Below are 27,514 nucleotides of genomic sequence, written 5' to 3' on the forward strand. Positions count from 1 at the left end.
TTGCTCATTTCCAGCCAGTTCCTAAAAAGGGTGACAAATCCCTCCCTCCCATCCAATTATCATCCCATTGCAATTACTTCTACTCTTTCTAAAGTAATGGAGAAATCAATTAACTGAAAACTCTTAAAAACTACCTAGAGACCTTCCGTCTGATCAACAATCGGCAGTATGGATTCCGTCAGTGTCAATCCACAGGTGATATTCTGACTTATGTTACCCATTTATGGACAAATTCAATGGAAAAGCTCAGTGAAACACAAGCAGTTGCTCTTGACATCTCAAAGGCTTTTGATTGTGTTTTGCATAAAGGTCTTCTAAACAAGCTTCCATCTTATGGTTTGCCAACTGTTTTTATCACTCACTGAGGGTGATGGTAGATGTCTCTCTTGTCTTCTAACTTCTCCATTAATGCTGGTGTACACCAAGATTCATTTCTTTCCCCCAAGATTCATTTCTTTTGTATATTAATGACCTTTTTCCATTGACTGGAAATCCTATCCATAGTTTTGTCGATGATAGCACATTGCATTCCACTTTCCATTTTGAGAAACCTTGCCCTGTTCAATCAGCTTCAACTTCTCGAAAATCTGCTACCAATTCTTTAAATGCCGATCTTCAGGTAATTCTCCAGTGGGGCAAAGACAACTTAGTTGATTTCAATCCTTCTAAAACTCAGTCTTGTCTTATATCTCGCAAAAAAGGATTCTTCTGCTCCTATGCTTATCGTTGGTGACACTCTAATTTCTAGGCAAAATGATATATCTCTTTTGGGGATTACCCTGACTTCTAATCTCTCTCTTGTCACAAGCACATTACAAATATTGCTTCCTCTGCATCTAAAAAACTTGGTTTTCTCTTTCGCTCTCGGCGTTACTTTTCTTCCAAACAGCTGTTCACTCTGTACAAATCACAAATCCATCCTAGCATGGAATACTGTTCCTTCATCTGGGGGCAGTGCCCCCAAAACCTCTCTCAGGCTTCTTGATTCCATTCAGAAGAGGGCAGTTAGGTTAATTAATGACTCCTCTTTAACAATCTCTAAACTCTGTCTCATATATGTACTGTCTCTGTTGGATGCCTTTTCTACAGATACTTCCATAGTCACTGTTCTTTTGAATTGGCTTCTATAATTCCCACTATCTGTTTCAAAACAGTCCGAGCACGTGCCGCCACCAGCCAACATCCATTTACTGTCCAACTTCAAGCTCACAGAACCAACTTTTATCTTCCTAGTTTATTCATTCAACTGCCGTTTTCTGGAACAACCTTCCTTCATATGTATTTCCTGAAAATTGCAGTCTACAGAAGTTCACGTCTAATGTCAACAAATATCTTCTTTCGTCTTTTCAACCTACAACCGAAGCACAGTACTAAGTACTATAGGTTCTAATACCTCTCGTTTTGGGGTTTTCATAAAATAAAAAATAAAAAAAATTTAACAGGCCACTCAGCCTAATACTGGAGAGGAAGAAGATAAATAAGCAAATTATGACAATAAGTGGATAGACTAATATCTTCTATTAGCAACTATGCCAGTGAAAGAATGAATGATTTCAAACTTTAGTTAAGCTACAGTGAAACTGGCTGTTTTCTGTCAAAATCACAGTATAACAGATGAACTAAAATGTTATTGTGTGAACAGCATATATGAAACAAACCTTAAACCAGCTACAGGTGAAAAAGGATATCTTCAAGTTGTTATTCACCAACTGGAAAATGTGCACATTGGAGCAGATGGCAGAATAATTGTTGCAAAACTGTAATCATGGCAGAATTTACTCCCCGAGAAGGTCATGATTACAGTTTGGCACATTGCATATTTTAGTTCAAAGAACTGTGATCTTCATGGCTGTTATACATTAATTCTGAACACTATTTAAAAAGAAGCCACCAAGTACAACTGTGTGGATAATCATCCTGGTTGAGGTGGTGGCCAAAAATAAAATATGTCAGTGCAGCTTGTTCAAGAAACTTTCACATGAAGCACAGGGTCATACAATGAGCCAGTCATGAGTGCAATATGTCAAGGTGAACGTCATGTAACATGTTATGCTACTGTTTGAGGATGAAACCAGACTAGTTATAGCTTACAGAAGCTGTTGATCAATGGCAAAACCAAGAGAATAAATTTTGTTGATAAACTGCACCAGGATTACACTTTTGCAATTATGCTGCCATCCACTGACACTACAGTACTTACATTTTTTGGATGTTGAAGAAAAACTAAGATATCCTCTATCACTGGAAGTAGTTTCAGGTTTGTATTATGCGTTCTATTCTCACAATGTTTTAGTTTTATAAAGGGTATTTGTGGACACCCTGCAAATAAGATAAATGGAAGGGATAAGAAAAAAGGGGTCCAGCATTTTCTGCAACATTTTTTTTAGCACTCTACATTTTGACTTTCAATTTTTTTTTATGCTTATTTGTCTGCTAATGTCTGATTACATTGTTGTTGTTTGTTATTTGGTTTTTCGGAGCATTAGCAACTAAGGCCATATTGCTCCGGGATATGCGGTGGTCATTTCCTGACCTTTCCACATCCTCCGTATTTGGTGGTCACGGGCTCGAACCCCGGTCTAATCAAGAAGCATGTGCTACGCACTGCTGTTCCTTCCCACCTGGCCATGGAGGTGCCTATGTACATATAACAGTACATATTAATTCTTCCGATTATCACGTATATTATTCTGAATTTCACGTATCATTTAATTTTTTAATTGGCAAGGTAATAAAGGGTAAATTTGTACTTAATATATCTTTACTTTTATAGCCTGTGGATAATATTCTTCCTATTTCCGCTAATTAGAATCGCTGTTTAATTGAATTAAAATTCAATTCACAAATGTGATCACAATGACCGGCGCTTATTACACATGCATTTCAATAACCTTTTATGTCTTGTTTAAAAATACCATATAAAAATTTACAGTACAGCTAATTTAACACAATCAAGAATGCCCACTAACCTCTTTTCTCTCATATAAACTGGTAAAACAAGTGTGTTTACATCATCACTGGATGACACTGGAATTTCATATCTGTTAAATTAAAAAAATTTAATTATTACCCTGTACATGTACACAAATGGTATTTGAAAGCTATGTGCAAAAAAACTCTGAGCCATATTATATGGCACAAAATAAAAAGTCACACAAACACTTATTTTTACGTTAAACTTTCAAAAAGACACATATGTAAACTTTGGCTTTTCAAATCGATGGTTGCTGAACATAGTAAAATATTTCCATTGTGGCATGGATTGTTTTGCAGCCATATTCTATTCACCACTGATATCCAGAACTTCTATTTCATATAAGGTTCTTATGGAAATGGGATTATGAAAATTCTTGAGATTTTTCATAACAACCCAATTTCAGAAGCTACAAGATCAGCTGAGAAAGTGCCTTCTGATGCTATTTCCAAACCATAACATGAGAAATGAATCAAAACTATAACAAGCTTAGCCACATTCGAAATCAATTTTGTTTCGTTTCCTAGCACTGCCAGCACTTGCCGTTGGTTCCTTTCCCTTCACCATTGCAATAAGTAAATAGGAATGAAGAGAAGATTCTGAAAATTTATTTATGTTTTTTATATGATTGAAGATTTCAGTGAAGGGGAACTCATTTCGCCATAATACCATAACGTAAAAACCACAGAATTCCAGTTATCAGGATTATCGGAAATGCAATAAGATCAAGTTTATAACAGATTGCGCTAAGGGCAAAGACCAATAAATCGGAAAGTGCAAATTGTTTTTATTGTTTTATGGTAGTAACCTCCAGAAATGTGTTTTAGAAAAATATCGAAGGCATTCAAAATTGATTCTTATAACGAAACATATGAAAGTGCAGTACAATTTCCATTATAAAAATGAACTTTTAGAGAGATAAATAGCTTAGTTATACAGCCAGGCCTCGCATAACGCGAGTTCGATTAACACGATTTGAAAAATTATACCACTTTTCACTTTACACGATGCAAATTTCCAGTTAACACGATTTTTTTTTTTTTTATGCGATAGTTGAAAAAGATTTGAATTGCACATTACGCTTACCGCGAGTTGTACGGTCAATAAACAAACGTTTGCCTGCTGCCCGCCTCAGTGTGTTCCATCAACCATCGGCCGCCTCCGTAGCCAGGTGGGAAGGAGCAGCAGTGCGTAGCACACGCTTCTTGATTAGACCGGGGTTCGAGCCCGTCACCACCAAATACGAAGGATGGGGAAAGGTCAGGGAATGACCACCGCATATCCCGGAGCAATATGGCCTTAGTTGCTAATGCTCCTAAAAACCAAATAACTAACTAACTAACCATCAACCATCGGAAGAAGATGTGTTACTTGTTTGTCTCCTGCTAATAAAGTCAATGCACATTTGCATAAAAATTCAAATTTTTAGATGAGCCAGATGAAAATGTTACCGCGAAGGAGATAACGGTAAAAGAATTAGATGAAATCTTTCGTATCGCATAGAACCTCAAACAAAAGGTTTGAGGTTCTCTGCGATATTTATTTCGCCAGGGCCCTGAGAAGATTCTTGTCGGCTATCAGAAATTGATTGATGAACAGAGAAAGTCAACACTGTTCAAATATTTCCGCAACAGTCATTTCTTCATTGTGTATTTTATGTCAGAGGTTCCCAAACTTTCTCGGTTCACGGCATCCTTAGTGTCTCAGTAATTTTTTTAAGGCACACCCAGACCAAAAGAAATATCAAACAGTTCCGTTTAGTAGTTAGGTCCAAACAACTTAATAAGAAATGCTGAAACTGTGACTAATCTCGAGCTAGTAGCTCGCGCGGTGTCCAACAGATATCGAGTATCGCTGTGCTTCCCTCGAAAATTTAAAATATTCCGCAGCGCACAGTTTGGGAACCGCTGTTTTATGCAATAAACATTTAATTCCATAATTATTATCATTATCTGTTACATTGTATACAGTTAAAAAGTTTTTTAAAATTCTTTATGGACATTCCAGAAGGTCAAGGACCAATTATAATCTTTCCTATTGATTATTATATTCGATTAACGTGTTTCCGTTTTGCGTGATGCGCTCGCGAGATGAATTAATCACGTTAATCGAGGCCAGCCTGTATAGCGAAAATTTTAACTTCCAAGGTCTTGGAATGAATTACCAAAAAAACCAGTGTGTTATTGGGTTCACATTATATTTTCATGATACCTCCATTTATTCCTATGGGATGCAAAATATGTTTCCAAGATTTTTTTTAAGTTTGCACCGGCTGGCAAAAACTTACGTCAAGTCGAATTTCCATAAGTCGAGTATTACGCAAGCTGGGGAGTCGCTATAAATACAAAACTTCCTGAACAGCCTAAAATTACAATTAAGCTGTGACCAGTTATTGATGAATGAAAACTCCTGCCCACTCCCAATCAAACAGCATCCTAGAAAAATACACTGAACACTTCTAGTAGAAATCTCCAACGTTAGACATAATTTCACTCTAGCCGAACTTGATCACAGGGCTGACTTAACAGGAAAGCCCACATGGCTGTGCTTCAAGGTGCTCATGTTTACAGGGGCACAAAAAATAAAAAACAAAAGGGGGAATTAAAAATTAAATAAAATAGAGGATGAGAACAGAAAATGAACGATGCAAATGCAGTATCTCTAGCACATAAACCATATTACAATCCCTTAATATACCTGTTCAATTTCTTATATTGCAATTCATATATGTATATATTAGCATTAGTAAAAACATGATGCAAGAAAGCAAGCTTTCCTTCCCCCCTTTTATGAGAACCCCCAACCATGAGAAGTATAAGAACCTGTAGTAATTAGTACCATGCTTGGGTTGGAGGCTGAGAAGATGAAAGAGGATATTTGTTGACATTAGACGAACTTCTGTAGACAGAAATTTTCAGGAAATACGTATGAAGGAAGATTGTTCCAGAAAACAGCAGTTCAATGAATAAACGAGGAATATGAAAAGTTGGTTCTGTGAGTTTGAAGTTGGACAGTAAATGGATGCTGGCTGGTGGCAGCACATGTTCGGAGTGTTTTGAAAGAGAGAGCAGGAATTATAGAAGCCAATTCAGAAGAACGGTGCCCGTGGAAGTATCTGTAGAAAAGGCATGCAGCAGAAACAGAAAGTCTATGAAACAGAGTGGAGAGGGTCTGTTAAAGATCAGTCATTAATTAACTTAACTGCCCTCTTCTGAATAGAATCAAGAAGCCTGAGAGAGGTTTTGGGGGCACCACCACAGATGTGGGAACAATATTCCATGGAAGGGTGGATTTGAGATTTTTACAGAGTGAACAGCTGTTTGGAAGAAAAGTAACATTGAGAGCAAAAGAGAAAACCAAATTTTTCAGAAGCAGGGGAAGCAATATTTGCAATGTGCTTGTGCCAAAAGAGATTAGTATTAGTATTAGTATTAGTATTAGTATTAGTAACGGCCGTATGGTGCAAGAAAGCCTATGGCTTATGCTGCCCAGCCAAAAAAAAAAAAAAAAAAAAAAAAAATCCGAACAAAACAATGATAAAAACAAAAATTAAATAAATAAATAATAATAATTAATAAATAAATAAAAATAATAAAATAAAATTAAAAATTAAATAAAAAGGAAATTAATCCTATCATCCTATGCGCTTCCCTTACCCGAAAGTACTATCCAGATGACCTTTGAATTTCCCCAAACTGTCGGCCTCTACCACCCATGAAGGCAACTTATTCCAGTAATTTATAACTCGCTGGCTAAAATAAAACTTCCTGCAGTCCAATCTAAACATTGCCCCGCGTAACTTGAATTTATGTCCCCTAGTTCTAGCATCATTTATAATCTTGAAAATTTTGTCCTCATTCATTTTACTGATGCCTCTCAGAGCCTTAAACACCTCAATCAAATCTCCTCTAAGGTGTCTAGTTTCCAAACTCTGCAACCCACATATTCGAAGTCTTTCTTCATAAGGACGCCCTTTTGCCGATCTCACCAGGCGAGTTACCCTTCTTTGCACCCTTTCAAGAAGCTCGATGTCTTTCTTTAGGTGCGGTCTCCATACTTGAACACAGTATTCCAAGTGTGGTCTAACATAGGCCTTATATAATGGGATTATCACGTCCCTATCTCTACTTGCAAAAGTTCGATAGATCATCGATAGGACACCATGAGCCTTCCATGCAACATGTTTACAATGCTCAGAGAATTTCATGTCTGACCGTATCGTAACACCCAAGTCCCTTTCCTCCAGTACTGGGTTTAGTTGAACTCCACCAAGTGAATAAGTTATTTTGGGATTACTGTTTCCCAGGTGTAATACCTTACACTTTGTTGGATTAAAGCACAGCTGCCATTTTTCTGACCATTCTTGAAGTCTATCTAGGTCTCTCTGAAGAAGCTCAGCTTGACAGTGATCATTAACTACTCTACCAATTTTAACATCATCTGCAAATTTAGACATCACGCTCTCTATCCCTTCATCAATGTCGTTTATGAAAATTAAAAACAACAGTGGTCCTAATACTGATCCTTGGGGAACCCCACTTCTTACATCAACCCAATCTGAGGAATAGCCATTTATCACAACCCTCTGCCTCCTGCCCTGAAGCCATCCTTCTATCCATCTAAGGATTTTCCCAGTGATTCCAACCTGTTCCAGCTTATAAAGCAACCGCTCATGTGGGACTGAGTCAAAAGCTTTGCTGAAATCTAAATAAACAATGTCGAAATTATTCCCTAAATCCAGCTCGTGAGTGACCCTTTCGAAATAGCGAACCAGATTTGTTAAACATGATTTTCCCTTTACAAAACCATGCTGAGTATCCTTGAGAATTTCAATTCGATCCAAATGATCCTGAATTCCACCCTTGATCAATGCCTTCATGATTTTCCCTACTACTGAAGTCAGACTGACAGGTCGATAATTTCCCACTTCACTTCACTTAGTAGTCAGTGTAATCCCCAAAAGAGATATATCATCTTGCCTAGAAATCTAAGTGTCACCAAAGATAAGCATAGGAGCTGAAGGATCCTTTTTGCGCGATATAAGGCAGGACTGAGTTTTAGAAGCATTGAAATCAACTAAGTTGTCTTTTGCCCCACTGGAGATCAGCATTTAAGGAATTGGTAGTGGATATTCAAGAAGTTGAAGCTGATTGAGCAGGGCAAGATTACTCAAAATGGAAAGTGGAATGCAATGTGCTATCATTAGCAAAACTATGGATAGGATTTCTGGTCAATGGAAGGTCATTAATATACAAGAGGAAAAGAGTGGGGGAAATAACTGAACCTTGGGGGACACCAGCATTAGTGGAGAAGTTAGAAGACAGAGCGACATCTACCATCACCCTCAGTGAGTGATCAGAGAGAAAACTGGATAACCAATTACAAAAAACAGTTGGCAAACCATAAGATGGAAGCTTGTTTAGAAGACCTTTAGGCCAAACACGATCGAAAGCCTTTGAGATGTCAAGCGCACTGCTCTACTTGTGTTTTACAGAACTTTTCCATTGAATTTGTCCATAAATGGGTAACATACTGATGATTGTTGATCAGATGGCAGGTTTCTAGGTAGTTTAACCCTTTGCCTGTCCCATGCATCACATGGGATACACACGATATATTTTCTATAAGCCTGTGCATCGCATGTGATACACACTTACTGGAGTTTTAAATACGATAAATTTTCGATAAACGTTTGAAACTTACTCAGTTTTTCAATCTAAACGTGTTATAGTTTATGTCTTCCAACTCAGTGTGCATCACATCTGATTCACAAAGTGCAAGAATGCGAATTATCTGAAATAATATTGGTGAGTTACTAAATATATAAAAAAACGCACAAATATAAATAAAGTAGCTTATATTTCTCATTCAATATACTACATAATATTATTTATCGTATTCATTGAAACAAGGTAGGCAAAATAGTTTGTCACATTCGACACATTCTGGTGAGACATGTTTAGATTTTTTCATTGCTTCTTTGCAATTTTCCTTCGATATGATTTTGTGTAACAACAATGACACCTTCTCCGAATGAGTTTTCCGTCTTCTGTTCTTGGTATATTTCGTAATGTGTGGGCCTTTTTAATTGGTTTATTTATAGAACTTTTTTTGGCCATACAAAGCAGAGACATTGTAACAGCTTTTGAAAATGCTGCTAGCTGGATTGTTTTATTTGAGTAAAACTTGTTATAGATAACCCAACTATTCACTATAGCAATTTTTAAGCATTCAAACAAGACTTTTCGATACTATTTAACACTCTTTCTGGCCAGACTATAATATGAGATCATTTGATCTGAAAGATCAATTCCTCCTTTTATTCTGTTATATTCTTTTATAACTGCAGGTTTTGAAATAGTTTCCCCCTTTTCGGTTTTTCTTTTCAACGGCCTCTCCTGCATTTCTTCTTTTTTCAACGGCTTTCTTATTTGTACCGTGGTAACTTGAAATCATATATTTATATATCTTTCTTGTCTTTATATTTCATAACACGTATTCCGTCGTTATTTACCATTCCTACTTTTCCTCCTTTCTCTAATTTCTTTGACTTTACTTCGTCGGGCAGCCCTTTTCTATTAGATTTTAAAGTTCCACAATAATCTGTATTTTTGTTCTTCAGGTAAGTTGCTAAAGGTATGGTACTGTACCAGTTGTCTGCAACCAAAATTCCACCTTCATTTAGCAGTGGTTCAGCTAAGGATACGACTACAGATCTGGAATGATCCAGGCCTGGTAATAAATTAGAAGTTCCTTGGCCGCAGTAAACTGAGAAATTCCAGATATAAAACCCGTCATTTCACACAGTTTGAATAATTTAATCCCGTATTTATGGGCTTTTCCTGGGTTACATTGACGAAACTGAAGTCTGCCTCTGCGGGAAATCATGGTTTCATCAGCGGAAATTTCTTCATCGGGGGTATAAACTTCTTGAATTTTTTTTATAAAGAATTTTGTGAAATTAGAAATTTTATATAACTTGCCACCGGGTACCGCTGCTTAATTGTCTGTGACATGCCAGTTTTTCAAAATCAAGGTAAATCTGTTATAGCTCATACCAATTTTGTGCAAACAAGGATGATAATATAACTCATCTTTCTTCCAGTAATCTTCTAGATTTGGATACCTAATAAGGCCTGTGACAAAAATCACGCCAAGAAATTATCTCATTTCTTCTTCTGTTACATCGAAGACGATATCTTGCTAAATGCTGCTGTGCATACTTATTTGTTTTGATCACCATTAGTTTTATAATTTCCTCGTCAATAAACTGCTCAAAAACATCAATTGGTTGCACAATACCATTGGTTGGAGAAATACGTATTTTCAAACCAGAATTTCCCGTGAAATTAATTCTTGGTGATTCTTGAAAATTGCTTCCCCATGTAGCCATATTTTGTGGATTATTGCGGTTAGGTTGTACATTTTCATATACAGATGACTCCGAAGAAGAGAAAGAATTGTTTGAGTCGTTTTTTCATTAGACTGTACATATTCATCTTCACTGCCACTGTCGGAATATTGACCATCATAAAAAATCTCATTCTCAGAACTACTTTCTTTATCTCTAGTCGTTTGTTTTCTTTTCCCATAAACATTGCAGGGTTCATATTTAGAACTTATTACAGTGAGGAAATAACAAACACTGGACCACTTGTGCACGTGTTCTAACAGTTTGCCGCAAATATAATACAAAGAAGTGGGAGGCGGCGGTAATTCAAACGAGCATCATATGTGATGCACAAAGCGCGCAGATAATAAATGTTTCTGGTACGTTCTGTGCATAATACGGGATGCACACATCCATGCATATCCTTGGTCCGTTACGTGTACCCTGACATACTAGATACATAAAAAATTTCTCTAGATAGTCACGCAACATGATAAAAGTAACTATTTCAAATGAATGTACGGCTTAGTACATGGGAAATATATGTAGACAGGCAAAGGGTTAAGAGTTGATGGTTAATTGATTTCTCCATTACTTTAGAAAGAGTAGAAGTAAGTGCAGTGGGTCGATAATTAGATGGGAGGGATTTGACACCATTTTTAGGAACTGGCTGGATATGAGCAAATTTCCAAGCAGAAGGAAAAACACCTTTGGAATAAGAAAGTGAAAAAAAGGCGGCAAGCAACAGGAGTAAGTTCAAGAGCACAGGTTTGAGAACAAGTGGAGAAATACCGTCAGGAGCTGGAGCTTTCTGAGCATCAAGATTTGTCAAAATCCTTCTGTCATCCTTTTGATGGAAGACAACAGGAGGCATTGAATGGAGCATGTTGGAAATGGTGGGAGGTGTTTTACCAAGATCATTAATACGTGAGTTGGAAGAAAAATGGGATGCTAGCAGGTCAGCTTTATCCTTGGCTGAAGTGACAATAGAACCATTTGGTTTTGACAGAGGTGGGAGCAGAGATGAGCAAAAGTTGCAGCCAATAGCTTTGGCAAGAGACCAGAATGCTCAGCTAACATTAGGGCAAGAAGCAAGTTTTCTACTTTTAGCCTGTTCAAAATCTAGTTTGGACTGATTAATAACTGCTTTACAATTGTTGCAAACCTTAGTGTAGGCAGAAAATGAAACTGAAGAATTGGAAAGAAGCCAATTAAGATAGGCAACATTCTTCTTTTGAACAGCCCTAGCACATTTATTGGAAAACCAAGGTTTAGATAAAGGACATCATTTTAAAGTGGAGTGTGGAATAAAGGATTCCATTCCTACAAGAATAATTTCGCTGACACGATCTGAGCAAACATTAACATGAGAAGTTTTGAAACAGTAATCCGACCAAGGAAAAGAAATCTCGCAGGTCATCCCATTTTGCATTCTTGTAATGCCAAAGAACACGAGGTTGGGAATAGCCATGAGATTAAGGCTCTATTGGAGAAGAGAAAATCACCAAGTTGTGATCTGAGGTGCCTAAAGGACCACTTGCTTCGACCATGTACTTAAGAAGGGTTGTTTGTGAGTAAGAGATCAACATGTTGGCTGTATGGTTAAGATTGTCAGGTATTCTGATACGTATATGAACAATGTGCAAGGGTATCAGTAATTGCAAAAGCCTAAGGATCTCGACCAGCTGCGCCTATGTGACTAGAAAACGGAAGCCAGCTGGAGTTATGAACATTAAAATCACCAAGGAAAATTACCTCACTGCTAGGAAAGTTGGACTGGAGAAAGTCAAACTGCAAAGAGAGGAAGTCAAAGAGCTCCAAGTGATTAGTGGACTTGGGAGAACGTTAGAGACAAAAGATGAATTGGACAGAATGTGGTAGAGAGATTTTAAGCCAGAGAAGGTCGAAAAGACGAGATTCCAAATTACCAAGTCTCTGACAGGAAATATCGGAACCGACATATGCACCCGCACGCCTGACCACTAGGCTACGGTACCGGGATCCCGATCTTTTTTTTTTTTTTTTTTTTCCCCAGTATTCAAATCCCGGTATTGATACAAAAGTACTGGTCTCTCGCTACTAATTTAAAAAATAATTATCCATATTTTATTCACATAAAGGTTATAAAATCGACAACAATAAAGCATTAATAGTGCTGAATTTGAAAACGAGGGATTGTTGTGCACAGTACAAATGCAACGGAAACCTGAAAACGTCACAAAACTGTAAGATATAAAATTTTACAAATATATTTCTCTTAGTTCACCTCTTGTGAGGAGTGATGGTAGTGGTCATAGGATGTGTATGGAAGTAAAGCACTTTAGGAATAACGAAAACATCTTTACGGAAATATTTCCATTAGTGGCAGTAGGCCTGGTAGTGAGTGCAATTAAGGAATATGGTAAACACTGGTATGGCAGGAGCAGAAGGGTAAAAATTAAGTGCTTCTGAACAATAGTTTAATCCCTCTATTACACCACTACTTGAAGATTCGACACAGTGCAGTTTAGGAAAGGGTGTCAGTATAAGTGGTTCAAAGGTATTATTAACAGGTGATCTTGAGGTGAAAGATGAAAGTGTTTCATTGGGTGGGGAAAATATTCTGTTTTTCCCACCAAAGGAAGAAGACCAAGTTTAAAGAATAACACTGTGAATGGGTCAGCTTTATTATTAGATAGGGGGAGATACGTAAATGCGTGCAAACCCCTCTGGGGTTTGCACATAAGCTTGTGTATAAAAAAAGCAGTAAAAGGGACGATTATAACTTGAAATCAATTCAATAAATAAATAAATGAGAAGGAAATAAATAAGTTGCTCGTACCAAAAGAGGGGTTTGTGGTTAATGTTCCGAGGGGATGCAGACTTCCAGTGGTAGTGTCTGGGTTCAGTTTGGGTCCATTTCTGGATGTGTCCATCTATATAGTGAAGGGTTCCGCCAGGCAAGTTCCTGTGCTAGAAGTTAATCCGGAAGTTGAATAACAAAGTCAGTCATAGTGCCCTGGCTTCTACTACTGCTGTGGTGATTTCCTTCAGTATTAACAGAGAACTGTTCTCAAAATCCTGAAATAAGAAGTACTCAAAGAGCTATACAGTAGAGATGCAGAGTTCAACTGAAGAGAGAGAGAGAGAGAGAGAGAGAGAGAGAGAGAGAGGGAGAGAGAGAGAGAGAGAGAGAGACATCACCGCACTCTGTGGAAGGAACCTGCACAAAGGAATCCCACCGTGAAAAAGGAGGAAGGTAAGTCCTCTGAACTGTGTTGTTTTGGAAAATGATACTTAGATAAAGTAGTGGATTATTTTAGAGTAAGGTTGAAGAAACACGAGAAATAAGGAAATGTTTAGTATTGAGTTGGTTTATTGGCTGAATTTGTAAGGAAAATTGATATTACTGAACTAAGAGAGATTACATGGAATTGTTAGCATTAAGTTAGCGAATTATGGATTGCTGTTGTGAAGAGAATTGATATTGGTGATTAAGAGAAATATGAGGAAGGGATTAAGATTGAATTAGTTTAGTGTTTGAGGCTGTAGAGAGAGTTGAGATTTTTAATTGAGAGAAATTTTATGGAAATGATAGCATGTATTAACAGATTAAATGAGAAAAATGAATAGATTAGATGTAAATGAACACCAGTTATGTACCGTAAATAGATTTGTACGATAAATGACTTTTCTTTTATACAGAATGTCTCAAAAATATTGGTATAAACATTTAGGGGTGGTAGGTAACATCTAAAGGAATGTGAATTGCATAGGAACTACCGACTTACGGTGACGTTTCCATAACCGGTGACGTCACCGTAAGTCAGTAGACGGCGCGGTAGTCGCCGCACAAAGAGCATGCATCGATATATGAACTGTGAGCTGGCAGACATGCACCTAGTGTATGGATTAACAGAGGGCAATGAACAAGCCGCTCAATGAATTTATGGAGAACGTTTCCCAGACAGACATGTACCGGACCACCATTTGTTTGCGCGCGTGCATCAAAATTTGTGCAATTATGGGTCACTTAGAGGTAACAGGAGGTAGTGCGGGCAGACCACGTTCGACGCGAACTCCCGCCATGGAAGAAAGTGTGTTTAATGCCATCAAGAATAATCCTACTACCAGCACACGTGCCGTTGCCTCTGCCTTATGAGTGTCTCGTTGCAGTGCACAGAGTATCTGGCACAACGATTCCTTACACCCGTTTCATCTCCAAAGGGTTCAGTTACTGCTCCCCAAAGATCATCCTGCATGTGTGGCTTTTGCGCAGTGGTTTCTCCAAGAAAGTGTTCAAGACTTGAATTTTCCAGCCTATGTTTTGTTCACGTATGAGGCTCATTTCACTCGGAAAGGCTTATTCAATCAGCACAATGCTCATGTGTGGGCTCACGACAACCCACACGGTGTGCGCCCCCATGCGGCACAACATCGCTTCGCAATAAATTTGTGGGCAGGTATGGTCAGTGACTGCTTAGTCGGCCCATACCTGTTACCATCCCGCATGAACTCCACTAAATATCGGATCTTTCTTGAACAAGTTCTACCAGGGTTACTTGACGATGTTCCAGCAAATGTGAGATGCAACATTTGGTTTTAACATGGCGGGGCGCCTGCCCATTATGAAAGGTGTGTTGGTGACCATTTGAACAGGTGTTTTGGGCGTCGATGGATTGGATTGGCCGTGGTGGACCCATTGCCTGGCCCCACGCTCACCTGATTTATTGAGCCTTGATTTCTTTCTGTTGGGGGGCTGTCAAATCTATCGTGTATGAATCGCTTGTGGAGACGGAAATGGAGCGAGACTTGTGTGGCTTAAATTCAAATGAAGAAAAGACAGATGTAGAATAGATGTGCGGAAATTTGCCTTTAGCCAGCGTGTGGTTAATTGCCGGAACAAACTTCCATCTGTCGTTGTGGAAGTTGATAGGTTAAATAAATTTAAGGAGGAACTGGACAGGCATTTGGAGGGAATGGTGTGATTTTTTTTTTTTTTTTTTGGCTGATGCTGCATAAGCTCATACACTTGCTTTCTTGCATCACATGCCACCACAACTACTACTACTACTACTCTGTGGTTTGTGTTGGAACAGAACTCCGATCTGCAGCGTCTCAACCATGGATCTTACAGGAGTTAAAGGATCTGCTGGTTATGTGTTGGTACCAAATACCACAAGATTCATTTAGAAATCTTGTAGCATCCATGCCTTGCCGGGTATGAGCTGTTTTGGCTGCACGGGGAGAACCAACATCATATTGGATTGGTGGTCAATGTTTTGCCTCAGGTGTATCTGTGTGACACCACGTCGCTGATATCCCAACAACATCAGAATTTATTTATTACACTCCTTGCACTGGCTTACATGCAAGTATACATAACCTGTTCTTACTATTAGTTACCATAACACATCCCATTTTTTACTTGTTCCATGATGACTCCCAACCTTGAAATCCCCAATACCATGCTTTCCAGGCTGCTGTTCATTCCAATAGTAGCAGTGCAAGAATCACATTCACCTCTGCCCGTAGCTACTCTTAATCTATTAATCTGTGAATCTCTCCAAGTGAGCAGTTTTCCAACCCACCTAACTCTGCTTTGACCGGATCAGCAAATATTCTTGCACCCTTCCTAATTAAGTGTATCCCATCCCTGTAGAAGCAGTCTTTCCTGTTAACAATATTAATATTGTTATAACCAACACATAACCAGCAGGTCCTTGTTAATATTGTTAATAATAATATTAACAATAATAATATTAATAAAATGTTAACAATATAATAATTAATAATGTATAATTAATTATACATTATTAACAATATAATTATATATTGTTAATAATGCACATAAATTATCAGGAGATGCAGATGCCTATGGTAGATATAAGGTAGTCTGTAATCAAGTCACAAAGGACATTAGGGAAGTAAAGGCAGATTACGACAAATCTTTGACAAACAATGAAACGAAAAACAGTGAAGACTTCTTTACTTATATAAAGTCTAGAAGGAAGGGAATGAATTGCATTGGTCCACTTGACATAGGCAGTTTGATTGTTGATGAACCTGTTGAGGTAGCTGACAAACTGAATGAGTATTTTGAATCTACATTTCACATGAGAAGTTCTCTAGGGAAGTGGAAACAATAAGCTTATTAAACTCTATTAGGAAGCTAAATGATTTTACAATAACTGAGAGTAAAGTGGAGGAGAAATTGTTGAAATTGAACATAAGAAAGGCACCTGGGGTGGATGGGATCTATCCAGTTCTATTAAAGGAAGCAGCAAAGGAAGTAAACAAACCCTTAGTGATAATTATGAAAGTTTCCTTGGACTCAGGGAAGGTCCCCATTGGACTGGAGATGTGCAAAATTCACAAAGGGAGATCAAAGGGTGACACAGTCAATTAGAGACCTGCTAGTCTAACTTCTGTTCCAGGAAAAATAATGGAATCACTGGTTAAGTAATCAATGCAGGATCATCTCAACAAGACTGCAGTTATAAGTCAGCAGCACGGGGTTTGTAAACAGGAAGTTTTGTCTGAAAAATTTGATTTGATATGTGGTTACAAAGGAACTTTGTAACCACATCATATGGCATTAAAGGCCAGTTGCTACAAAGGGATAAAAGGATGGTTGAGTGGGAGAAGACAGAGAGTGGTAATAAATGGACACTGCTCTTTGTGGACTAATATTATTACCAGTCCATCAGGGCTCAGTGTTGGGCCCACTGTTATTTTTGGTATTTATCAATGATATTGATGAAGGTACATCAGGGTTAACATCTAAGTTTGTAGACAATATGAAGGTTGGCAGACTTGTTAATGACAGTAATGATAGTACGCTACTGCAAGAGGATCCGGAAAAGTTGAGCAGATGGGCTGAGAGGTGGCAACTGAAGTTAAACATTGAAAAATACAAAGTACTGCATATGGATAGCAGTAAACCTAGATATGAAGATATGAAGAGATAAAACTTCAGATATGAAGTTTTCTGTGCAGTGCAGACAGGTTGCAAGCACAGCTCATGGTCTCTTGTCAATGATATACAAGAATTTTGCTAGCAGGGATAAGGAAGTGAACTGTCCCCTTGTATAAGGCAACGGTCAGGCTACACCTTGAGTACTGTATACAGATCTGGAAGCTTGAATATAGGAAAGATGTAGAGCTGCTGGAATGAGTACAGAGGAGGACCATGAAATTGGTGAGGGGAACAAAGGGTTGGTGTTTCCAAGAAAAGGTTAAGTTCTGAAAATTGCAGTTTCTGGAGAGTAGGCAGCCGAGAGGTTGATGTTGTAGTTTTTAGGAGCATTAGCAACTAAGGCCATATTGCTCCGGGGATATGCAGTAGTCATTCCCTGACCTTTCCACATCCTCCGTATTTGGTGGGCACACGCTTGAACCCCGGTCTAATCAAGAAGCATGTGCTATGCACTGCGGCTCCTGCCCACCTGGCTACGGAGGCGCCATCACCCGAGAGTTGATCTAATTGAGGTGAATATGGCCTTTAATAGTTTGAGCAAGCTCAATGCTAATGGGATTCTACCTCTTGTTCAGATTATTCACTGAGGGGACAAATTCAAATTGAGGAAAGACAATTGTAGAACAGACTTGTGGAAATTCACCTTTAGCCAGTGGGTGGGTGACAGCTGTAACAAACTTCCATCTGTTGTAGTGGAGGTCAACAACTTAAATAAGTTCAAGACAGAACTAGACAAACATTTGAATGAATGAATGTGTGAAACAGGAGGGCTTTTTTTGGCTGATGCTATATACACCAATGAGTCAAAACATTATGACCAGCGAGTCATTACGCAAATTGAAGCAACTGCAGGTGAACAAGAGGGGAACGAGATTAGCTCAGTGCTGGCGAAGTTTATATAGCTCCAGAAAATAGAGAAGTTTTCTTAAATTTTTACCATTTTATTGACTAAATTGGCATATTAAATTTATTTTCTAGAAGTAGCTTTATATTCCTAGTTATGATATTTAGTTTATTTTGAACTTAGATAGAGATTTTATGGGTTATTACCAAGTATCGGTAAAACTTGTACCGTTCGAAACTTGCCGCCATTGTGTATCAATACGGAATAGCATTATGTATATCTCGAACTTGAGAGCGCAAGGCTTAACATAAAACTAGATAACATAATGTGTAGGACTGTAGTAGGAATCTGTTAGCTTAGTATAGTATTGGTAATTCATCAATTAAATTTATAAATCCTTTTAATTTTTATTGTTAACTAAATTGTATTTAAAGGGAAATGATACCCCAGACTAGAGCAGCAAAGTAACTTGTGCAAAGTGGAAGCGAAAGTTCACGGGAGAACTGTAGAGGACGATTCTCCAACACATCACAGTCTAAAAAAATGTGCAAAATGCGACATGTTTGTGGATCTCTCTCAGATGGACATGATCGCCATGGAGGATGTCTTTGTGTGTGCTAGGTGCAGAGAATGTGAAGAAATTCAGCATTCTAATGGGCATCTATGAGAGCTTGAAGAGTCGGGTGGATGCCCTCAAAGGAATTAAAATGGCTGCCGAACTCAATGCCAGATCACACTCTTATGCACCAAGTAACACAGCAGCAGCAGCAACCTTCAGGGCAGAAAGTGCTGGTCCCACAGGAGCTAGGAGCTAGTTATTGTTGGTAACTCAACTGTCAGGGAAATGGGAAATATATTGTGCAAAAAAGGAAAAGTGGAACAGGAACAGGGTATATCTACAAGGGGAAAAGGTTGATGACGTTGTAGAGCAGATATCAACTTTTAAGGGCACAAAAGGTGATATTGTTGTACATGCTGGCACTAATGACAAAAGTGTAGAAGATCTGCAGATTTACTAAGCAAGTACAGGTCAATGCTGAAAAAAGTCACGAGTTAGGATTAAATTTGAAAGTGTTTGAAAGAGATTGCTTCTACAGGGATGGGATAGACTTACATAGAAAGGGTGCAAGAATATTTGCTGATGCTACGAGGCAATGTTAGGTGGGTCAGAAAACTGCTAGCTTGGGGGGGGGGAATTCACAGACTAACAGGTTAATAGTAGCTGCAGGCAGAGGTGGAAATGATTCTTGCACTGCTTCTATTGGAATGCGTATCAGCCCAGAAAGCCAGTTGCTGGGGATTTCAGGAACTGCTGGAGGTCATGAAACAAATAAATACATGGGTTGTGTTAGTAACTAAGAGTAAGAACAGGCACATGTATACCAAAGCTAGGCGTATAGTAAACAAATTTGATGAATTTGAAGTGCTGGTTAAGACATTCAAGGCAGATATTGTTGGGATATCAGAGACTTGGTGCCACTGAGATATAAGGGATTCAGAATTGAAATTTGGGGAGTACAATGTGTACAGAAAGAATAGACAGGATAGGAAGGGAGGAGGGGTTATGCTGTTAGTTAAGAAACACAATGAAATCTAAGGAAATGCATCCAGTTAACACAAAAGGACAGTGCAATGTTGAGTCAGTTTGGTGTAACATAACACAGGGAAAGCAAAAATTAGAATTGGATATGTTGAAATGTTTGCGACAAGGCTTTAGCACTGTATTTCTTATTGTTGCACAACTTGTTGACATCTATGCTGAGAACGTTGTACAGAGGAATTGTATGGGCTGGGAAGAAGTGTTTGAGCAGTCAAAGTTAAGCTTAGACCACCGCTGGGTGTTACAGGTGCAATGTTTCTTCCTTTTCCTTCAAGGGGCTGTCAGAACTCTAGTGATATCAGGGGTACTGATCTCCTGTGTCATGAGCTGGAGCAAGCTAGTAACTCCCTAACAGCAAGAAGTTATTTCCAACTGATGATTTGCATGTTAGCAATTATTGACTTTGTGATGGTTGGTGGGTTCCAAGTAACTTTATTTAGCCATCAGAGGATTCAGTATTCAATGCTGAGGAATGCTCATAAATGACTAGGTGGGGCAGAAGATCAAATTACAGATGAATACATGAAAAACTAGTAACATGAAAACAAGTAATATATCACCGAGTATGATCATTCTAGTTTTATTTATACTGTTAAGTTCCTGTTTAATATTCCATATTGCTTCAAAGGCTGTAATCCCATATGCGCTCCAGATATTTATGGGATTTGACTTTTTCAATGAGTTGATTAAATCATCAAATCTTTATTTTTTTTTTTTTATTTTTTTTTTTTTTTACTTTGTAAATATCATCTTTTCTGATATGTGGGTTAATTTCCAAGACAATTGAGTTCAAGCAGATTTGAAGTTCAACTATTAGTTGGTAGCAGTGGTGGGATTCAAATAATTTAACAACCGGTTTGCTGCCCTAATGACCCTTCTAAGTATAAAAAAACTATATACTGAAAGCTAGTTTATTATTTCATGCAGTTAATTCTTAAATAAGAACAATAAAAGAAGTCCACAAAACTAGATTATGTTATAAGAAAGAGTTTTAAAATATTAATGAAAAAATATTAAATAATACCTGACAAAAAAAAAACAATAAAACTTATTTAAGATATTTCCATATTGCTTCTTGATTGGCGTCCTCACTTGCAATTTTCTTCGCTTTTATCCGAGCATCATCGGCTGAGTGATTTATCCTTAACCATCTTTTCACTGTCGGAGTAGGATCCCATTCCTTTAGAGGTAGGCTGATTAGACTAACAGTCATTGTGTTTGATATATTAGAAACAGTTAGACAACTTCTCTTCTCTGAACATTATGTTATCTTTGAAAAACCCCTTTCCGCTTCTGCTGAACTTACAGCAATTGTTCTGACAATATTTTTAGCTCTTTGAACACTTTCAGGAATTGCATAATTCTGGAATTTTTTAAAACGTTTTCCAAGAAATCTCGATAATCATTAATATCAATTTGGTAATTAAAAATTGTCATTAAATACGAGCAATTGTTCTTCAGCTGCTTTCCATGGAACTAGTACTTCTTCAATATTCCAGTAATCTGACTCCAAAAAATTGAGAAATTGTAATTTATTCCTATCTTGAAATTGGCTACAACTTGCTTTTAAATGTTCCCAATCCATTAGTCTTTTTTTCCAATTTGTTATGATGTTTACTAAAAGTCTTTCCAGAGGAAGCCCGACAAATCGATGATTTTCTACAAATTTTATATTTTTGAAGGTTTCTGAAGTAATTATTAATTCATCAATTTTTTTTTTCATATGGACCCTTTTCCTTTCCAAGCATTTGAAATGCTTTAATAGATCTTATCACGAGTTTTTCAGCCTTTATTATGTCTATATATTGTACGGCCAAAAATTTATATTTTTGAAGGTTTCTGAAGTAATTATTAATTCATCAATTTTTTTTTCATATGGACCCTTTTCCTTTCCAAGCATTTGAAATGCTTTAATAGATCGTATCACGAGTGTTTCAGCCTTTATTATGTCTATATATTGTACGGCCTGACATAGCCCAGTGTTCAGGAGTGAAAGTGCATAGCACGCGTTCCTTGATTGGACTGGGGTTCAAGCCCGTGACTACTAAATACGATAAATATTTGTATCAACGATTTACTGTAAACTCTACTGACTTGGTTGTCGTGCCGGAGTATAAACAGAAAATTTATTTATTTATTTATATTTCTTGCTTGCAGTGCATTTGAAAGAAGAGAAATTTCGTTTAAAATATCGATCATCAATGCCAAATCAGTTATAAAATATATATTTTCAAGACGGGTAGCCATACCTAAGTACTTTTTATTTGAATGAAAACAGTGATGTAGTTGTGGATAAGCGCGCTACACAGCTAGGGTTGACCGTAAACTACACGCAGCCCATCTTGGTCCCAAAACTCTAACCAATGTTTATAATTTCAATTCCAAGTTCGGATATTTTGGAAAGTTCAATTTGGTTCTTATTGGATTGATGAAAAATAGTATATATCTTATCAATAAATATTTTAAAATGATTTACTTGCTTTATTTCCTTTATCGAATCATCTAAAACAAGACGGAGGCGATGATTTAAACAGTGCCATATTATTATGTTTGGAAACTCTTTTGCAATCCTAGTGCTCACTCCAGATTTTCTCCCAACATAACACTGGCACCACTGGAGCAAAATCCTATTAAATTTTTTTCTAGGTAGTTCTCAGTAAGCCCAACATTATTTAAACTTTCCATAACTGAAGAACATATTGTCTCTGCATCTTGTTTTTCCAATTCAACAAGTTCAACAAAAATTGTTGGTGATGTAACTGAATCCGCAACTTTTAAGAAGAAAAGTATAATAACTGGTTTGCAGGATATCGTTGAAGCTTCGTCAATAATCAAATATATTTTCAATAATTTTATTAAATATTTCTTTTTTAATTTCCTTTACAATGAAATCAACTACTTTCACAGCAGTTTTACAAGAATGTAATCCTATTCCCATATCTAATCCATTTTTAATTTGCACTTCTATCTCATCTTCTATGTCTGAAAACGGGTTACATCTTTTTGCCAGGTTGTAAACTGTATTAAATACTCTACAAGTAGCACTTAAATATTTTTCATTCATCGTATCTATTACTTTTGTTATTGAATCCTGCTCACATTGTTTTAAGTTCTCTTTACAAATGTTATGAGTTTTTGATGAAAAATGTTTCATTTTTTTCCTTAGAGAAGCTTGTTGTACCTCTTTATTTTTCCCTGATGCCTCAATCTGAAAACATTTCCATTCTTTTGACACATAAACACGTTTTCTCTTTTATAAAGTCATATTTTGAACAATACTCACAACCTAACTTTTTCTTAAAAATTACCAGTCCGTCATATTTTTCTTTAAAATTGTTATATTGTTGCACTGTCCAGCATTCAGGAAGATTATTTCCAATTTTGGAGTTATCGTTTTTTTATTTCAATAATTGACGTGGTGCTTTCTTCGAGTTGGAGTGGTTGTGCTTGTGACTGTTTTGTACCATCCAAGGCCAATTCTGATACAACAAATTTTGATTTTGGTTTCTTATTGAAAAAATCTTTCAAACTCTGTTGCCTTTCCATCCTTTTAAGGGCTACTGCAAAAAATTTTAAAAATATTTTATTTTAATATATTATAGAGCAGGAGCAGATATGTGCCTATATATTTGAATATTTTTACTGGTTCTGTCCACGTGTGGTCATATCATAAACTTTTATAAACAAAGCACTGATAAACATAAGTCAGAACATACATTTTCTTCATTTTATCGATACTAAATGAAAATTTCTTGCTGAATTAATAAATGGCATAGGCTATGTACTTAATAATAAACTGAATTAACAAATGGCATAGGTTATGCAGATTAAATACAATAGAATAATATGTACGACAACCCTGTTTGTCATGGGAAAGTTGTGATAAAAACGTCTTAATTACCACGTGCACACTGGCATAAGGATTCCTACATGGAAGAACATTCTTCCATGGCTTCCGAAATGGGTGATAAGATAACCCTTGAGATCTATATTTCTACTGGTTTGTTGTGTCCTAGCTTCCTATTGTTTTTATTGATCGGGGAACACCAATGCACTCATAATATCTCGTGTGAATTTAGGGCGTAACACAAAGCTGAAGCAAATGATAGTGTGTCGCTAAAAAAAGTGGTTGTTTGGCACTTTTTCTCTTTACGTTATATGTTTGTTTACTTAAGTAACAAACACGAGGGAATAAAAATGTAGTATTTCATCAAAGGTATAATAAGTTTTAATAAATAAATAAATATTAAATTAATAAATAAATAAATTTTAAATAAATAAATAAATATTACAAGCGTAGTTTCGTCTAATTTTTTTCACCTATGGACGGAATGAACATTACGGGCACTTGGAATACACTGTTGCACAGAAGATCGTTAAAAAAGAGTAAGGAATATAAATTTGTGATTTCCACATTGGGTGGCTGCCCAGGCACCCACCTTAGAGAGAACCCTGATCACAGTGCCATTTTAACAACCGGTTCGCCGAACTCAACAAAAAATTAGGTATCGGTTCTGCTGAACCAGCTGAATCCCACAACTGGTTGGCAGTCTGCAAAGTTTTTGTGGGGACTTCCTTTGGGCATCACAATAGATAAAGAGCTAGAGGTCATCTGCATATGATAGCACATTAGGATGACTGGGGAGGAGTGGCTCAAGTGTGATGGAAAATAACAGCGTGGAGAGGGGGGACTCTGGTGTATTCATACAAAATTGGTAGTGGGTGAGTTCAAGGACTGCAATTTTTTGCCATCTTTGGAACGATTTCTGCTTCTTCATGAAAGCAAGTTTCAGTTCTTGGATGAACCAATGATTCATCCACGATGAGAGGACAAATCACTGGTCCATATATTTTTTGTGGTGCCTTCAACAGCAATTTTTGTAAGTTTATTTGTTAATGCAGAAAATATACTGTTCCAGACAAGCATTGTGAGATAATGAAGTATGAGATCCCTATTTATAAACTTGGTTTAGAAAATTATGTTGTTTTTTTTTTGCAGCCAAGTTTTATGGAGCGGGTGGGCGGGTGGGGGGGGGGGGGGTTGTTCCAAAATTCACAACTAAGTGTGCAATGGTCAGAGGTGAATATTAATATGGAGTAAGTTGGGGGGTTGGAAAGGTTGCATTCTTAAAACAGCATGTCAAGTCACTATTGGCTTCTAGTAGGTGGCAATGGTTCATTTCTCAGTCCAAAGTGGAGACGTGTTCCAGTTCATGTCAGAAATGCAACAGATGCGTTGCACTTCCAGCACGGTGCACTTTCCTCATAATGAATTAAAAGAAAAAATTAAATTGCAAGAGAAAGTAGAATTTATTTCCTATAAATTTGGAGAATTTTGGGCAATAAGTGGTCTGTTCTTTCTGCTGCTATGCAAAGAAAAGAATCTTAATTTATTCTTCAAGCAGGGAGGGCTTTGAGTTTGCACATTCTGATTGACTACCTACAGCCTTTGTTCTTCAACAGGCATGAATACAATAGCACAATATGTAGAAGTAAGGAGAATTAACATCAATTAAGTAATGAATAAAACGAATTTACCTTTTCAGTTTGTTTTGGAGAGCTGATATTACCATCATGGAGATCAGATCATGGACCTTCTCGATGATACCAAATATAACTGTTCTTTTATTTTGAACATTAAAAATTTTATTAAACGACAGAGTTAAGAAATACTGAACCTGTAAATAAGTTGTACAAGCAACTCTTCACAGTACTCATGGTAATAATAGACTTAGAAGCGTATACAGATTGTAGGTTGTGAAAACAAGATCTTTGTTGACAATTAGATGTGAATTTCCGTCGATTGTAATTTTCAAGAAATACATGTGAAGGAAAGTTGTTCCAGAAAACAGAACAGAATAGAAGGGATAACTGAGGAAGAGTTGTTGTTGTTATGGGGGTTTGATGGTACATAAGCTACCGCCATCACCATAAGATGGTGCATAAGCTAAACAATGTGCCATGAGGAAGACAAAGTTGAGTTTGGAGTTGGACAGCAAATGAGTGCTCACTGGTTGCAGCACATGAGGGAATTACAGATACCAATTCAGAAGTGTCCATGGAGGTATCTATAGGAAAGCATGCAGCAGATTGAACGTCTATGAGACAGAGAGTGAAGAGACTTTGTAAGAGATAGGTCATTAATTAACCTGACTACCCTCTTTTGAATGGAATCTAGAAGCTGGAGAGGGGGGGGGGCACTACCCCAAATGTGGAAGCAATATTCCATGCAGGGTGGATTTCAGATTAGTACAGTGATCTGTGACCAGTTCTGGGGAAGAAATGTAATGTTGAGAGTGAAAAAGAAAACAGTTTTTTTATTCAGAGAAGCAATATTTGTGATGTGCTTATGTCGAGAGAGAGAGAGAGAGAGAGATTAAAAGTATGGTAATTCCTAGTATAAATATATGAATATGACCTTATCTAGAAATCTGATTGTTACTGTAGACGTTTTTATGAGAAAAAAGACAGGACTCAGTTTTCGAGGGCTTAAAGTTAACAAAGTTTTCTTTACCACACTGAAGAATTACCTGGAGATTGGCATTTAGAACTCAGCAGAGGATATTCTAGAATTTGAAGCCATATCTGCAGAACGATGTTCCTCAAATATTGGAAAGCAGAGTGAAGTGTGATATCATAAGCAACACTATGGATTAATGACATTCTTCCACTGACTGGAAAGTCATTAACATACATGAGTGGGAGAAAGAAGTAATCCTTTGGGAAACACCAGTGTTAGTGGAGAATTGGGAAGACAAGGAACTTTTATCATCACTCACAGTATGTGTGATCAGTGAGAAAACTGAATACCCAATTGCAAAAAAAAAAAAAAAAACCCAGTTGGCAATCCATAATATAGGTGTTTTCCTTTATGCCAAACATGATCAAAAGCATTAGAAATGTCAAGAGCAACTGCTAGGCATTTCTAAGGAAAAGTTTCACCAAACTTTTCCATTGAATTTGTCCACGAAATAGGTAACATTAGCCAATATATCCGCAGTTGATCCGACACCAATGCAATTCATAGTGGCAATCACTGATCAGATTTCAAGACAGTTTAAGAATAACAATTGATAGATTTCTTTGCTACTCTGGAAAGAGTAGAGGTAAATGCAATGGGATAATAATTGGATGAGAGAGATTTGTCATCCTTTTTAGGAGCTCATAGCATCATAATTGTTCAAAATTCTTCTAATATTCTATTGGAAGACCAGAAGCATTACACTGGGAATGGTAAGAGATGGTTTATCATCATTTACCATGTTAAATCCAAGCTCACCACATTATAAAAATTTCAGAGAAAATATCAGAAATTACAATGATGCTATACTATTTGCTTTAATGGGTACAAAAATTGCTAATATACCTGATACAGGATCAAATTGTTTTAAACTTCAATGCCAAGTTTATCACTGGATTTTTCACCTTCATCCCACCAATGGTGACTCACAACTTTGCAGAGTTGTATTGCTTTGATAATAGAGAGGCTGTTGAGGTGCATTTTAGATTGTCAAAAATTAACTGCTGTTTGCTATTCATGTTGCAGAAATTAGATTATTTAATACGAAAAATAATCCTTTTACAATATACAATAGATTAAAATGATTCTGGTTATGGTACAAATAGAAAGTTTCAGCATATTTCTATATTTCTTTCATTTATTTGATTTTTTTTTCTTTCAATACAATTTCATATGATAATACAATTTAAAAGCATAAATGCAAGAGACTGAAGAGTACTCTGAGAAA

General features: G+C 37.1%; 1 protein-coding gene across 2 annotated transcripts in view; it reads right to left on the minus strand.

Moving 5' to 3' along the window:
- The window catches only part of LOC150086864 (ubiquitin carboxyl-terminal hydrolase 4-like), a 475,539-nt gene that overhangs the window by 207,229 nt on the left and 240,796 nt on the right, over positions 1-27,514 (minus strand). For both annotated transcript variants that reach the window (XM_090372782.1, XM_090372781.1), the window contains one exon: positions 2,970-3,041. In XM_090372782.1, the coding sequence (XP_090228908.1) occupies positions 2,970-3,041 (72 nt within the window). The remainder of the gene's footprint in view (positions 1-2,969; positions 3,042-27,514) is intronic.

Source organism: Mastigoproctus giganteus, chromosome 4 (assembly GCF_048544385.1).
Source record: "Mastigoproctus giganteus isolate SK-2022 chromosome 4, ASM4854438v1, whole genome shotgun sequence".
Lineage (NCBI taxonomy): Eukaryota > Metazoa > Arthropoda > Arachnida > Uropygi > Thelyphonidae > Mastigoproctus > Mastigoproctus giganteus.